The sequence below is a fragment of the Theropithecus gelada genome, chromosome X (assembly GCF_003255815.1).
Source record: "Theropithecus gelada isolate Dixy chromosome X, Tgel_1.0, whole genome shotgun sequence".
Classification (NCBI taxonomy): Eukaryota; Metazoa; Chordata; class Mammalia; order Primates; family Cercopithecidae; genus Theropithecus; species Theropithecus gelada.
The window spans coordinates 127890872-127904346 of record NC_037689.1 but is presented as its reverse complement, the minus strand read 5'-3'; the positions used below and the strand labels follow the sequence as shown (position 1 = coordinate 127904346).

Here is a 13475-nt window from a genome sequence, read left to right as displayed (position 1 = left end):
ATCTTGTCTGAGAAACTAATTCATGTTGATAACAGCTGTCATGCCAATCAAGTAACTGAACTGCATTTTAATAGATGCCTTCAATGCCTTGACCTCAGGAGTGACAGGGGGTAGAAACCGAAGGGGAGCATCTTTCAACAGCATCCCTCACACTAATACAATGGAGGTGTTTGCTTACTCCGCTTACAATCACGGCCGCCGTTGCAAACTTCACCCTTAGAAAAATTAGGATTATTCCGGGAAAGATACCCATTCACCCTCTGGGTAGCAGGATCTTGCCAGTTCCTCAGCTGTCAGAGCGAGCTCGTGGAGAGAAGGGAGGCGCCTGAAGGAGGCGGCCTCCCAGGGGGGTCGAGGAAGCAGGGTTCAATCGAAGAAGTAAAACCACCGATGCCAGAAGAGTGAAAGACAGGGAAGGGACTCAGCTGAGGGGAGAGAGAGACCAGAGGACCGTTAAGCCCTTCCCAGGCCGGGAACCAGGCCAGCCCGGCCCCACGCGGCCTGGCGCGGCCCAGCCCCGCTCCCCAGCCTGGAAGTCCAGGAGCTCCCCCTCACCTGCTCGGGCTCATCGGACGACTGGGAAGCTGAGGCTTCCACAGTCGGAAACGCCACTGCAGCGCCAACCCGGAAGCATTGAAATCAACGGAAGTAACCAAGGCGTTGCTTCGGCAACGGCGGCGCAACCATTTCAACTCCGCCCCTTCCCAACCTGAAAACAAAGGCGCGAAATAAAAGGCGGAAGCGGCAGGCGTCTAAAGGCGAGGGTCAGAACCATTGTGGGCGCAGAGGCCTAGATGGGCAACTGGACTTGCGGGAGGTGGAGGCAGGGCACCTAAGGCGTGAGAATTTGGCAGCTTCCCCAGTTAACGTGCTCGCCGGAGAGGAAAGAGGTGTCGCCTCGTCACCGCCAAACCCACCCACCTAGCGCGTGGAAGGACTAGAAAAGGAAGGGGCCTCTCCCCGGTATCAGGGCTTGCGGAGTTGGGCAAGGGGAGTGGTGGGCGTGGTGCCCTGCGAGCGCAGTAGGAAAAAGGCGGCAACGTGGAGCGGCTGGGGCAAAGGCTTCAAAACAAAAGCAGGAAAATGAGACATATGGGTGAGCCGAATTTAGTGAGGTGCCTGGGCTCAATAAGAAAATAAAGGTCAAGGCCAGGCGCGGTGGCTCACGCCTGTAATCCCAACACTTTGAGGGTCCGGGCGCATCACTTGATGCCAGGAGTTTGAGACCAGCCTCACCAACATGATGAAATCCCGTCTCTACTAAAAATGCAAAAAAAAAATAGCTGGGTGTGGTGGCACGCACCTGTGGTCCCAGCTACTCGGGAGGCTGAGGCAGGAGAATCACTTGAACCCCGGAGGTGGAGGTTGCAGTGAGCTGAGATCATGCCACTGCACTCTAGCCTGGGTGACAGAGCAAGACTCCATCAAAGAAAGGAGAGAAAGAGAGAGAGAGAAAGGAAGGGGGAGAGAGAGAGAGAGAAAGGGAGGGAGAGGAAGGAGGGAGGGAGAGGAAGGAGGGAGAGAGAGGAAGGGAGGGAGAATGAACGCGAAAGCACCTACTGGACGTCAGACATTAACGAGTGAAAAGTTACGGTCAGGCCCCTTACTTGAAGCTCTTGCTTTAATCAGAAACTTCACTTAAGAAAGAGCAAGTTGGATACCAAAAAGGGGACCATAAAAAGCTAAACGGATAAGGCAGAAAAACACCAACAGGGGAAATCCCAGTTAATCCAAACCTCATAATCTGCCAGCAGATGACAAGAGTCCAACCCCCAGCTTCCGACTCTGGCCCCTATGGCTGCTGGAAGGGGACACCGCAAAGCCCCCTGGGTGATTCAGTTAGCCAACGGGCTATGACGTCCGATTTTTGAGCCCCTTAACAACGTTCCCTAATCACGTGAGAGTACGCAATAGTAGGGTTTATTGCTTCTGTGCTATAAGGAAAAGTCAGTGCAAGGCATTTGGCCCTATATAGTTATTTGTTGAATGAATAAATATTTGGAACTGTGTTCTTCCAAAAGGATATTTCTCATTTTAGTTCACCTTGTTTTATTTTGCTGCGTTTTTTTGTTTGTTTCTTTTTGGACAGAGTGGCACTCTGTGGTCCAGGCTGGAGTGCAGTGGTGCGATCTCGGCTCACTGCAACCTCCGCCTCCCAGGTTCAAGCGATTCTCCTGCCTCAACCTCCTGAGTAGCTGAGATGACAGGTGCCTGCTACCACACCCAGCTAAATTTTGTATTTTTAGTAGAGATGGGGTTTCGCCATGTTGGCCATGCTGATCGCAAACTCCTGGCCTCAGGTGATCCACCCGCCTTGGTCCCTCAAAGTGCTGGGATTACAGGCGTGAGCCACCGAGCCCGGCCTATGTTTTTGTTTGTTTTGTTTTCCATTTAAAAATTTCTTCAGGCAGCACACATGATCATAATATTAGCTGACATTGTGGAGTACCTACCATGTACCAAGGGTGGTGCCAAGAGCTTTTTGTGTTCCTAACTACCAGGTAAGACAGGTACTATTATTTTCCCCCTTTGACGGTTGAGAACACTGAGGCCATAAAAGGTTAGGAGAGTAATTTAGTAAATGACAGAGCTGGAATTGCTCTTAAGCACTATGCTATATTGCTCTCATCTATACTATAGTTGGGAAGCCGAGGCAGGAACATCGCTTGAGCCCAGGAGGTCGAGACCAGCCTGGGCAATATAAGGAAACACCCGCCTCTACCAAAAATTTAAAAATTAGCCATGACTGTAATCCCAGTTACTCCGGAGGATGAAGAGAATCACTTGAGACCGAGAGGTCGAGGCTGCAGTGAGCCGTGATTGCGCCACTGTGCTCCAGCCTCAAATTTTTTTTGGTGGGGTGCGGTAGCTCACACCTGTAATTCCAGCACTTTGGGAGGCTGAGACGGGTGGATCACCTGAGGTCATGAGTTTGAGACCAGCCTGGCCAACATGGTAAAACCCCGTCTCTACTAAATATACAAAAATTAGCCAGGCGTGGTGGCACATGCCTGTGATCCCAGCTACTCGGGAAGCTGAGGCAGGAGAATCACTTGAACCTGGGAGGCCGAGGTTGCAGTGAGCGAGACTGAGCCGTTGCACTCCAGCCTAGGCAACAAGTGCGAAACTCCGTCTCAAAAAAAAAAAAAGTATATATATGTATAATTTTTTATTTTTTAATAAAAAAATTTAAAAACATACACATACCACACTTTGGTTAACATGTTAGCAATTTAACTGCTTACTTATGGTTTTTCCAACATTCTCCAAAACTATAACATAAAAAATATAATCCTTATTATCAAAGTTGGTCATATTCCTTATAAATTGCCTCCTATTTGTAGTCTCTACCATAAAGACCAGTATTTGACTATACTGTCTCTTATGTTATGCTTGAATTCTGATCTCTCCAAGAGATAAGCTATTCAAGAGTATAGAATCATGTAATCTGATGGTTGGAGGGAAACTTAGAGGTCCCTTCTATAGTAGTCATTATAGACAGCTGTCCAGTCTCTGCTGGAATACTTCTAGGGTAAGCATACAACATAAGTCAGCCCATTACATTATTGGATAACTCTTAGAAAGTTCCCATATATATTAACCACAGTGCACTTTCCATTTTCTACTCTCCCCAGAGAAACAGCTGGTCTTAAAGAATGAAAAGAGCACTGTAGTTGAAGCTAGAAAACCGTTTTTTATTAATTGAGGCGAAGTTCACATGATGTTAAATTAGCCATTTAAAGTGAACAATTTAGTGGTGTTTAATACATTGACACTATTGTGCAACCATTTTCATCACCTAACATTTTCAAACCCCACATCCATTAAGCACTTGCTCGCCATTCCTCCCTCCCCAGATCCCCTGGCAACCACCAATCTGCTTTCTTTCTCTATGAACTTACCTATTCAGAAAATTTCATATTAATGGAATCATACAATATGTGACCTTTTGCATCTGGCTTTTTCACTTAACATAAGTTTTTGAGGTTCATTCAAGTTGTAGTGTCAGTACTTCATTCCTTTTTATAGCTAAGTAATATTCCACTCTAGGTATACACTACAATTTTGTATCCATTCACTCACTGGTAAATATTTGAGATGTTTCCAACTTTTGGATATTGTGAATAATGCTGCTATAAATATGTGTGTAAAAGTATTTGAGTATCAGTGTTCAATTCTTTGGGGTATATGCCTAGGAGTGAAATTGCCAGAAGATCTTCTTGAGGTCAGACTCTGTCATTTTCTATCTCTGGTGACTCTGGGTAAATTACTTAATTTTTCTGAGCTTCAGTTTCCTTATCCAAAGATTAAATATTCTAATACTCCTAGCACAGAGTCAGGCACTTAGTACATGCTTAACAAGTGTTAATTGCCTTTCTTTCTTTGTTCTCCCCTTAATAGTCCTCTGATGTATCAGCAACCCCAGCAGTGTTTTCTTCCACAAGCTTAACATCCCCTCAATCAGTTTTCCTAAGGCATGCTTTCCAGACCTCCCACCATATTAATTATCCTACTCCTGGAAGATGTCAGGAGAGAAAAACTTTTCCTCTAACCTCTTAGGGTCAGTGCCTGCAGGCTGTAAATTAAACTAAAAACAGATGAACAGGAGAAAAGGCACGCACTTTTTATGAATATTTATGTGCACAGTTCACAGAAAAGAAGTGAAACTCAAAGTGGATAGACTCAGAGGCTTATATACCTTTTTAACAAAGCAAAGGGGGTTTTGGCTTCCAGAGATGATAAATTTTGGAGAAGTAACTAGGAAATATATGAGAGAAGAATAGAAGATAAGGCCTAATGGAAGATAAGGGCTATTTTAGTAAGGTCTGTTTATGCCAGTTCATTTTGGCTTCATCTTCCCATCTCCAATGACAAGTAAGAGTTGCTCTTTTCTCCCTAGTATAGGGGGACACCTTCCTCAAAGGGAAATTTATGTCCTGCTTTTAGACTGATAAGGAGAGGACAGAGAACTCTTCCTGCCCCTGCAGATGCACAATTATGTTTAGCTCAAAATAATCCTTATGCCAAAGTGACATATATTAGGGTGGCATATTCTGATCCCCTTCAAAGACAAATAAAGGTAAATTCATAAATAGTTAGCATTGCCTATTTGGTGGGGAAGGAGAGCATCTGTTAGATGTTAGGGATTGGAAACTACACCTAAGATGTGTTTTTTGAATTTAAAATTGGGAAAATTTTTGTTTTCATTAGAAGTCACCATTAAGGGCCGGGTGCAGTGGCTCATGCCTGTAATCCCAGCACTTTGGGAGGCCGAGGCAGGTAGATCATGAGGTCAGGAGTTCGAGACCATCCTGGCTAACACGGTGAAACTCCATCTCTACTAAAAATACAAAAAATTAGCCGGGCATGGTGGCACGCGCCTGTAGTCCCAGCTACTCAGGAGGCTGCGTCAGGAAGGAGAATCGCTTGAACCCAGGAGACAGAGGTTGCATTGAGCTGATATTGTGCCACTGCACTCCAGCCTGGGCGACAAGAGTGAGACTCCGTTCCCCGTCCCCCAAAAAAGAAGTCACCATTAAGAAGAGTGAAAAGGCAAGCCCCACAATGGTAGATTTTTAATCCATGTATCCTACAAAATTAAAATCACAATACACACCCACCAGCGTGGCCAAAGTTAAAAGGACTGAGGGTTGGCAAGGATGTAAAGTATTTCAAATTCTCACATACTGCTAGTAGGAGTGTGTGTTAATTTTCTATTGCTGCATTAAAAATTTGCCACAAATTCAGCAGCTTAGAACAACACACATGTACTGTCTCACAGTTTCTGTAGCTCAAGAGTCCAGGCATGACTTCACTGGGTCCTGTGCTCTGGGATCTCACAAGGCTGCAATCAAGGCGTCGGCCAGACTTATATATTTAAGACTTGACTGAGTGAAAATCCACTTCCACACTCACCCAGATTGTTGCAGAATTTATTTCCTTGTACCTGTAGCACTGAGGGCTTCAGTTTCTTTCTGGCTATTGACCAGAGGCCACTCTCAGCTGCTGAGGCTGCCCCCATTTTCCTGAAACGTGACTCTTTCCACAGACAGTTCACAATATGGCCACTGCTTCTTCCAGGCCAGTAGGAGAATGAGAGCCTAAGATGTGATTTTATCAGTGCAGTGTACAGTGGGACTATTACTTTCTTTGGTGAAGACTATACATAGTTTTCAAAATTACAATAGCTTTATTATTTTTTCTGATTATAAAAAATGCATAGTTATTATAAAACACTAAAATATACACAAAAGTGGAAGGAAGGTAGCAATCACCTGAAATCCAAACATCCACTGCTACTCTTGATAGTCAAGAGCCTCCTCCTAGTCCTCACCATGCATACACACATGCTTATCCTATAATTCTTGAGATAGATGTGTTCATGTCATGTGCTTCTGGAGAGTGGCCTTATGTCCTTGTGTACTGGAGTCAGTGGCCTGGCTATTCCTAACTTATGGTCCTCCTACATCAGGAAGCAGATTTTCTGCTTTTGTTTTCATAACAAGTAATACTCCCTCGCCTGGCCCCAATTTTAAAGTGATGCATCTTCATGGAGGGGAAAGGAAAACACAAAAGAAAATTTTCAAACACACACAAAAAAGATAAAAACACAAAAGAGGTTGGGCGCAGTAGCTCACACCTGTAATCCTAGCACTTTGGGAGGCTGAGGCGGGTCTGAGGTCAGGAGTTTGAGACCAGCCTGACTAACATGGTGAAACCCCGTCTCTACTTTAAAATACAAAAAACAGTCAGGCGTGGTGGTGCACGCCTGTGAGCCCAATGACTCAGGAGGCTAAGGCAGGAAAATTGCTTGAACCCCGGAGGCGGCAGTTGCAGTGAGCCAAGATCAAGCCACTGCACTCCAGTCTGGGCAACAGAGTGAGACTCCATCTCAAAAAAACTAGCAATACACACACACACACACACACACACACACACACACACATAAAAGTAAAATGTAAGCGTCATCCCCACTACCCAGATACCAGCATTAACATTTTTCCATCTTTCATATATTCATATAAATGCTGCATAAACCTAGTCTTACCTGTGCCTTCTTGCAGACCTCACTCACTCCTCCTTGCTGTCCTGGAGAGCCACCTTCCCTCTCCATTTATCTTTCCTATCAGCTTCACATTCTTCCTAGGTTACCACAAAAAGAAAATCTTCTAACCCTGTGTCACCCTCTAGATTCTGCTTGATCTCCTTCCATTAATAGCCCTTTAAACTTTTTTTTTTTTTTTTTTTTTTTTGAGATAGGGTCTATCTCTGTCACCCAGGCTGGAGAGCAATGGCACTATCATAGCTCACTGCAGCATCAACCTCCTGGGTCCAAGTAATTCTCTACCTCAGCCTCCTGAGTGGCTGAGACCATAGCCATGCACTACCACACTTGACTGGGTTTTTATTTTTTATTTTGTAGAAAGGGTTCCTCCCTATGTTGCCCAGGCTGGTCTCAAACTTCTGGGCTCAAGGGGTCCCAATATTAATATTCTTTGGCTCACGCCTATAATCCCAAAACTTTGGGAGGCCAAGATGGGCAGATCACTTGAAGTTAGTAGTTCGAGACCAGCCTGGCCAACATTGTGAAAACCCATCTCTACTAAAATTTTTTAAAAATTAGCTGGGTGTGGTAGTGGGCACCTGTAATCCCAGCTACTTGGAAGGCTGAGGCAGGAGAATCGCTTGAACCCGGGAGGCAAAGTTTGCAGTGAGCCAAGATCATGCCACTGAGCTGCAGCCCAGGTGACAGAGCAAGACTCCCCCTCAAAAATAAAATAGATACATATATATATGAAATATCTATATTCTGTATATTGTATTTAGCTCAATACATCTAAAAATATCATTTCAGCATGTTATCAATATAAAAATTACTAATTAAATATTTTAGTTTGTTTCCATACTAAGTTTTTGTGTATTTTACACTCACAGCACATCTCAATTTGGACTAGCCACATTTCAAATGCTCAATAACCACATGTGGTGAGTGGTTCCCGCAGTAGGCCGCAGAGATCTATCTCATTGCTCCATCTGATGAATTATCACGTAGCTTCTCCAGCATCCCACTAAGGAATTATCTAGCCTCCTGCTACTCAAGTGTGCTCCACTGGCAACATCAATATAACCTGGAGCTTGCTAAAAATGTAGACTCTCAGGCCTCAGCCAGAATCTATTTAAATAAGAATCTGCATTTTAACACTATGTCCAGATGATTTGTTTGCATATGAAACTTTAAGAAGTCTGTTCTGCCCCTGTTAAACGCTTCCAGTAGCAGGGAGCTCACTATTCCACCCCCAAAGAAGCTCATTCTATAGTTAAATGGTTCTAAATTATTAGAAAAACATTTATCTTTCCTTTACTGAGTATTCCCTATGATCCTGGCACTGTGCTAAGCACCTCACGCAAATTATCTCATTCAAGCCTGGCAGTCTATGAGATAGAGGCTAATTTTGGCTCCTTTTGTTATCGTTATGGTTTTTTTTTTTAATTTTTCATTTTTTTGAGACAGAGTCTCACTCTATTGCCCAGGCTGGAGCCCAGTGGCGTGATCTCAGCTCACTGTAACTTCTGCCTCCCAGGTTCAAGTGATTCTCCTGCCTCAGCCTCCTGAGTAGCTGGGATTACAAGCGTGTGCCATCACGCCCGGCTAATTTTTGTATTTTCAGTAGAGACAGGATTTCACAATGTTGGCCAGGCTGGCCTCAAACTCCTGACCTCAGGTGATCCGTCTTCCTCAGCCTCCTAAAGTGCTGGGATTACAGGCATGAGCCACCGCGCCTGGCCCGTTGTTGTTTTACTGTAGAAAAATGTACATTACAGCCAGGAGCAGTGGCTCATATCTGTAATCCCAGCACTTTGAGAGGCCAAGGCGGGTGGATCACTTGAGGTCAGGAGTTCAAGACCAGCCTGACCAACATGGTGAAACCCCGTCTTTACTAAAAATACAAAATTAGCCAGGCATGGTGGTGCACGTCTGTAGTTCCAGCTACTCGGAAGGCTGAGGCAGGAGAATCACTTGAACCTGGGAGGCGGAGGTTGCAGTGAGCCAAGATCATGCCACTGTACTTCAGTCTGGACAACAGAGTGAGACCCCGACTCAAAAAAAAAAAAAAAAGGACATTACATTAAACTTACCATTTTAACCATTTTTAAGCAGACAATTTTATGGTATTAAGTACATTCCCAATATTGTGTAACCATCACCACTGTCTATTTCCAGAAATGTTTCATCTTCCCAAACAGAAGCCTATTAATCACTTCCCCTCTCCCCTCTCCCAGCCCCTGGTCACTACTATTCTACTTTCTCCATGAATTTGCCTATTCTTGGTACCTGATATAAGGGAAATCATACAACATTTGTCCTTTTGTGTCTGGCCTATTTCGATTAACATAATGTTTTCAAGGTTCATCTACATTAGGCCCTGTATCAGAATTTCCTTATTAAGGCCGATTCATATTCCATTGTATGTACAGAGCACGTTTTGTTTATCCATTCTTCTATAGATGAATATTAGGGTAGTTTCCACATTTTGGCTATTATACATGTTATGAACACTGGTGTACAAGAATCTGTTTGAGTCCTTGCTTTCACTTTTTGGGGTATATACCTAGGAGAGGAATTGCTGGATCATATGGTAATTCTATGTTCAACTTTTTAAAGAACTGCCAAACTGTTTTCCACAGTGACAGCATTGTTTCATCACAGCCCTTAAAAATACAGCAGTTATTGTGGCTACTTTTATGATCAGAAAAATGTTTAAACATGCTGTTTTATGAAAACTGAAATATAGACAATTTTTTTTCCTTTATTAGAAATATTTATTTAACAACAACAACAAAAAAAAAAAACAGAATACAAAGAGTGGTCCTAACAAACTAGTGGTCTTTAATTTTTAGTGGCAATCCATATTTCTAGTGATGCTTTTAGAAAACAATGTAACAAACATTTAAAAGTCATGCTAATATTACTAATATTTACACCTTTCATCGCAGTTGGGTAAGTATCCAATTGGATACATATCCTAGTAAATTTTTAGCTACCAAACAAAAATTGAACTGATATTCATAACATAATGGTTTATTTTCCTATTTTTCCTGGCTATCACGTGCCTTATATTTTTATAATGAAAAAGGGTACCAATTGTTTAAATGTCTTTAAAAACTACCCATCTACCTATATAGCAAGTTTTAACATGATTCTTCGAGTCATCCCTTACCCAAGAAATTCATCTGATTCTCTACCTTGTAATGTATACTTCATATAAACTTCTATAATCCTTTATTCATCACCTTCTATAATGTTATCAGTAACCTCACTGGCCTCACTTTGGTGTTTTCTTCTTTAAATCTGCTACTCTAAAACAAAGGTCAGCCATTTTTTTTCTTTTAAATGGCAAGATATTAAATATTTTAGGCTGTACCTGTCACTTGATCTGCGCAACTACTCAAAGTTGCCACTGTAGCACCAATGCAACCACAGATCACATGTAATAAGTGAACATGGTTGTGTTCCAATAAAATTTCGGGCCAGATATGTTACCAACCCGTGCTCTAAAGAAATCCTAAACTAGTATTGTTTAGGCAGAACTAGCAGTTGAGACTAGAATAAAATAGGATATAATTAAATATCAGAAAATTAAATGGTCCTACTTGCAGACCATAATGTATGATTTAAATATTATACTTCAAAATTTACAAGAATGTGTGAACTGAACTGATAAGCTAAAAAATTCCTAGGTTAAAAAAAAATCAAATGTGCACGCCTATTCAATGAAAAATTGTCTTACTCTGCGGAAGAGCTTGGGACAACGATCAGATTCCACCACCTGCTTGCAACCAAGCCCATGCAATTACTAGAAAATGTTGGATACTGGCCAGGCGCAGTGGCTCACACCTGTAATCCCAGCACTTTGGGAGTCCAAGGCGGGCAGATCACCTGAGGTCGGGAGTTCAATACCAGCCTGGACAACATGACAAAATCCTATATCTACTAAAAGTACAAAAATTAGCTAGGCAGTGGCATGCACCTGTAATCCCAGCTACTCGAGAGGCTGAGGCAGGAGAATGGCTTGAACACTGGAAGCAGAGGCTGTGGTGAGTTGAGATCAAGCCACTGTACTCCAGCCTGGGTGACTGAGACAGACTCTCTAGAAAAAAAAAAAAACTGAAAATGTTGGGTATAAATGATTCAACAAAGGAGAATTTCTCAGAAATTTTCTGTTTGTCTCCTTGGATTTAAACTCAAAATGGTGGCATAAGTAGGCCTAATTAATTCAAGTTGAGGGGTAATACTGCAAAAAGACATAAAGAAAAGCTAGAAGAGAATTTATCAGTAAATCCCCTTCCTCTCTGCTCTTATTTTATAAAAAGTAAATAGTAAACCCTCAGAAATGAGAGCATTCTAATCTTAAAGTCGAAAAAAAGATCCCAAAGGAAAAAAAAAAGGTAATAAATCAAAATCAACCTCGCATAGCCTTTTCCTAAAAAATGAAAGCAACAAACATAGAAAGACAGGCTAAATAAATCTATATTACATTGAAAAATTACAGATTATATCTTTATTACATTTTCCTTGGCATCAGATTCCTTGCTGTTCCAATACGGTTTTATCTCAGTTAAGAATGCCTGTCTCAGTTCAGCCTGGAAATTCACCACAGGCGCTTGCTGCTGCTGAGAAGGCCTCGGGTATAACTGACATTCTTGGTTCTCAGTGAGGTGGTCCTTTTGCGTTTAACTTGGACTTCCATCTCTTGCGCATGCTGGTCTGTAGTCCATCTCAGGTGTTAGTGATCCCTCGCTCGCTCCAGCGCGTCACTGACAGCTCCTCGGGCATCAGAGACCTCTAGTGGCCAGCCGCTCTGCTCTGCCAACAAAGATTTAAACACACACACACACACACACACACTCCCATTGCCCAGTGAAACACACGTTAATGCGTTAATGCAATCTTTCTGGGATTTCTTTTTATGACAATTGTTTCTTCAAATAAACGTTTTGTTCGTTCCCATGGAATTCTAAACATGCTTTTAAAGGAATAATATTTTAGAAATGTACTTACCTTGAAATATACAATTTTCCAAATAATATGCAGCCATCAGAAATTATGTTTATGGGAACCATGTAATAATAATTAATAAACCCTACCATCTATAGACTGCCTACTATATTCCAGAAACTTTACGTACACCAACTCTAATCCTTACAACAACACTGTGTAGCCTTTAGCCTCTGACAGACCAGGTTTCGCTAGCTGTGTGGTCTTGCATAAGTACCCAACCACCCTGTCTTCAAGTTTCCTCACCTGTGAAAACAAGGATCTACCAGACTTATCTCTGGACTTACTGAACATTCAAATGAGCTGATTCATATAAGGCACCTGGAACAGAGCCTGACACATCGTAAGCACTCAATATATGTCTATTATCACCAACAAGGGGCGTGCCTTAAAATTTAAACATGACAGAATAAAATCAAACCATGACAGTACCAGAAGAAGATGTAGGTGAACAGTATTATAACTCTGGGGTGAGGAAGACCTTTCTAAGCACACTACAAAAGGTAGAGACAATAAAAGCAAAGGATTAATAAAACTGACCACTCAATGAAAATAACTTCTGAACAGCAGAAAACACTACCAAGTTAGAAGAAAAGCAATAAATTGGAGGAAAAAAAGGCAGGGCACGGTGGCTCACGTCTGTAATCCTAGCACTTTGGGAGGCTGAGGCAGGCAGATCACCTGAGGTCAGGAGTTTGAGACCAGTCTGGCCAACATGGCAAAACCCTGTCTCTACTAAAAATACAAAATTTAGCTGGGCGTGATGGTGCACACCTGTAATCCCAGCTACTCGGGCAGAAGGGAAGGAGAATCACTTGATCCCAGGAAGCGGAGGTTCTGTGAGCTGAGATCACATCACTGTACTCCAGCCTGGGTGACAGAGCAAGATTCTGTCTCCAAAAAAAAAAAAAAAAAAAAATGATGACATATTTGATGGACGAAAGGTTATTGTCTTTAATATACAGTGAGCTTTACAAGTTAAAAGAAACCTGTAAATATTTTTAAAAAGAAACTTGTAAAGCTCACAGTACATTAAAGGGGAGGAGAAGGTAGTGAGAGATGAGGTCAGGGAGGTACCAGGGGTGGGGAGATCAAATGGGGCTCTGTGTATCATGCCAAGGACTTTGGATTCTATTCTAAGTGTACAAACACTCAAAAGTATTTTCCTTTAAAAAAAGGCAAAGAACATAAACAGCAGAGCAGGACCGTTTGATGTGGCCATTTTATCCACAGAGACATTTTGATAAGCCCTGCTGACACTGCTATCCCTAACCTCCAGTCCAGTAGACTTTTCACTTTTTACTTTACTCCTTTCTGCATCATTTAAATTTTCTTCTATAAATGTGTGACTTGTCATCAGGGAAAAGGAAAGAAAGAAAAAACTTATTAGACAAGGGTAGCCTCTAAGAGGAAACCA

General features: G+C 42.5%; 1 protein-coding gene across 3 annotated transcripts in view; it reads right to left on the bottom strand.

The window, feature by feature from the left end:
* SLC25A14 (solute carrier family 25 member 14) overlaps nt 1–644 on the bottom strand; it is a 34509-nt gene extending 33865 nt beyond the window's left edge. For 2 of the 3 annotated variants that reach the window (XM_025373450.1, XM_025373452.1), the window contains exons 1-2: nt 556–644; nt 188–425 (exon numbers count right to left, since the gene is read on the bottom strand). In XM_025373450.1, coding sequence (XP_025229235.1) covers nt 188–253 — 66 coding nt within the window. In that variant the 5' untranslated portion in view covers nt 254–425; nt 556–644. Of the gene's footprint in view, nt 1–178; nt 426–555 lie in introns of all 3 variants that reach the window. The other variant, XM_025373451.1, reaches the window with a different exon arrangement.
* Nucleotides 645–13475: the final 12831 nt, after the last annotated feature.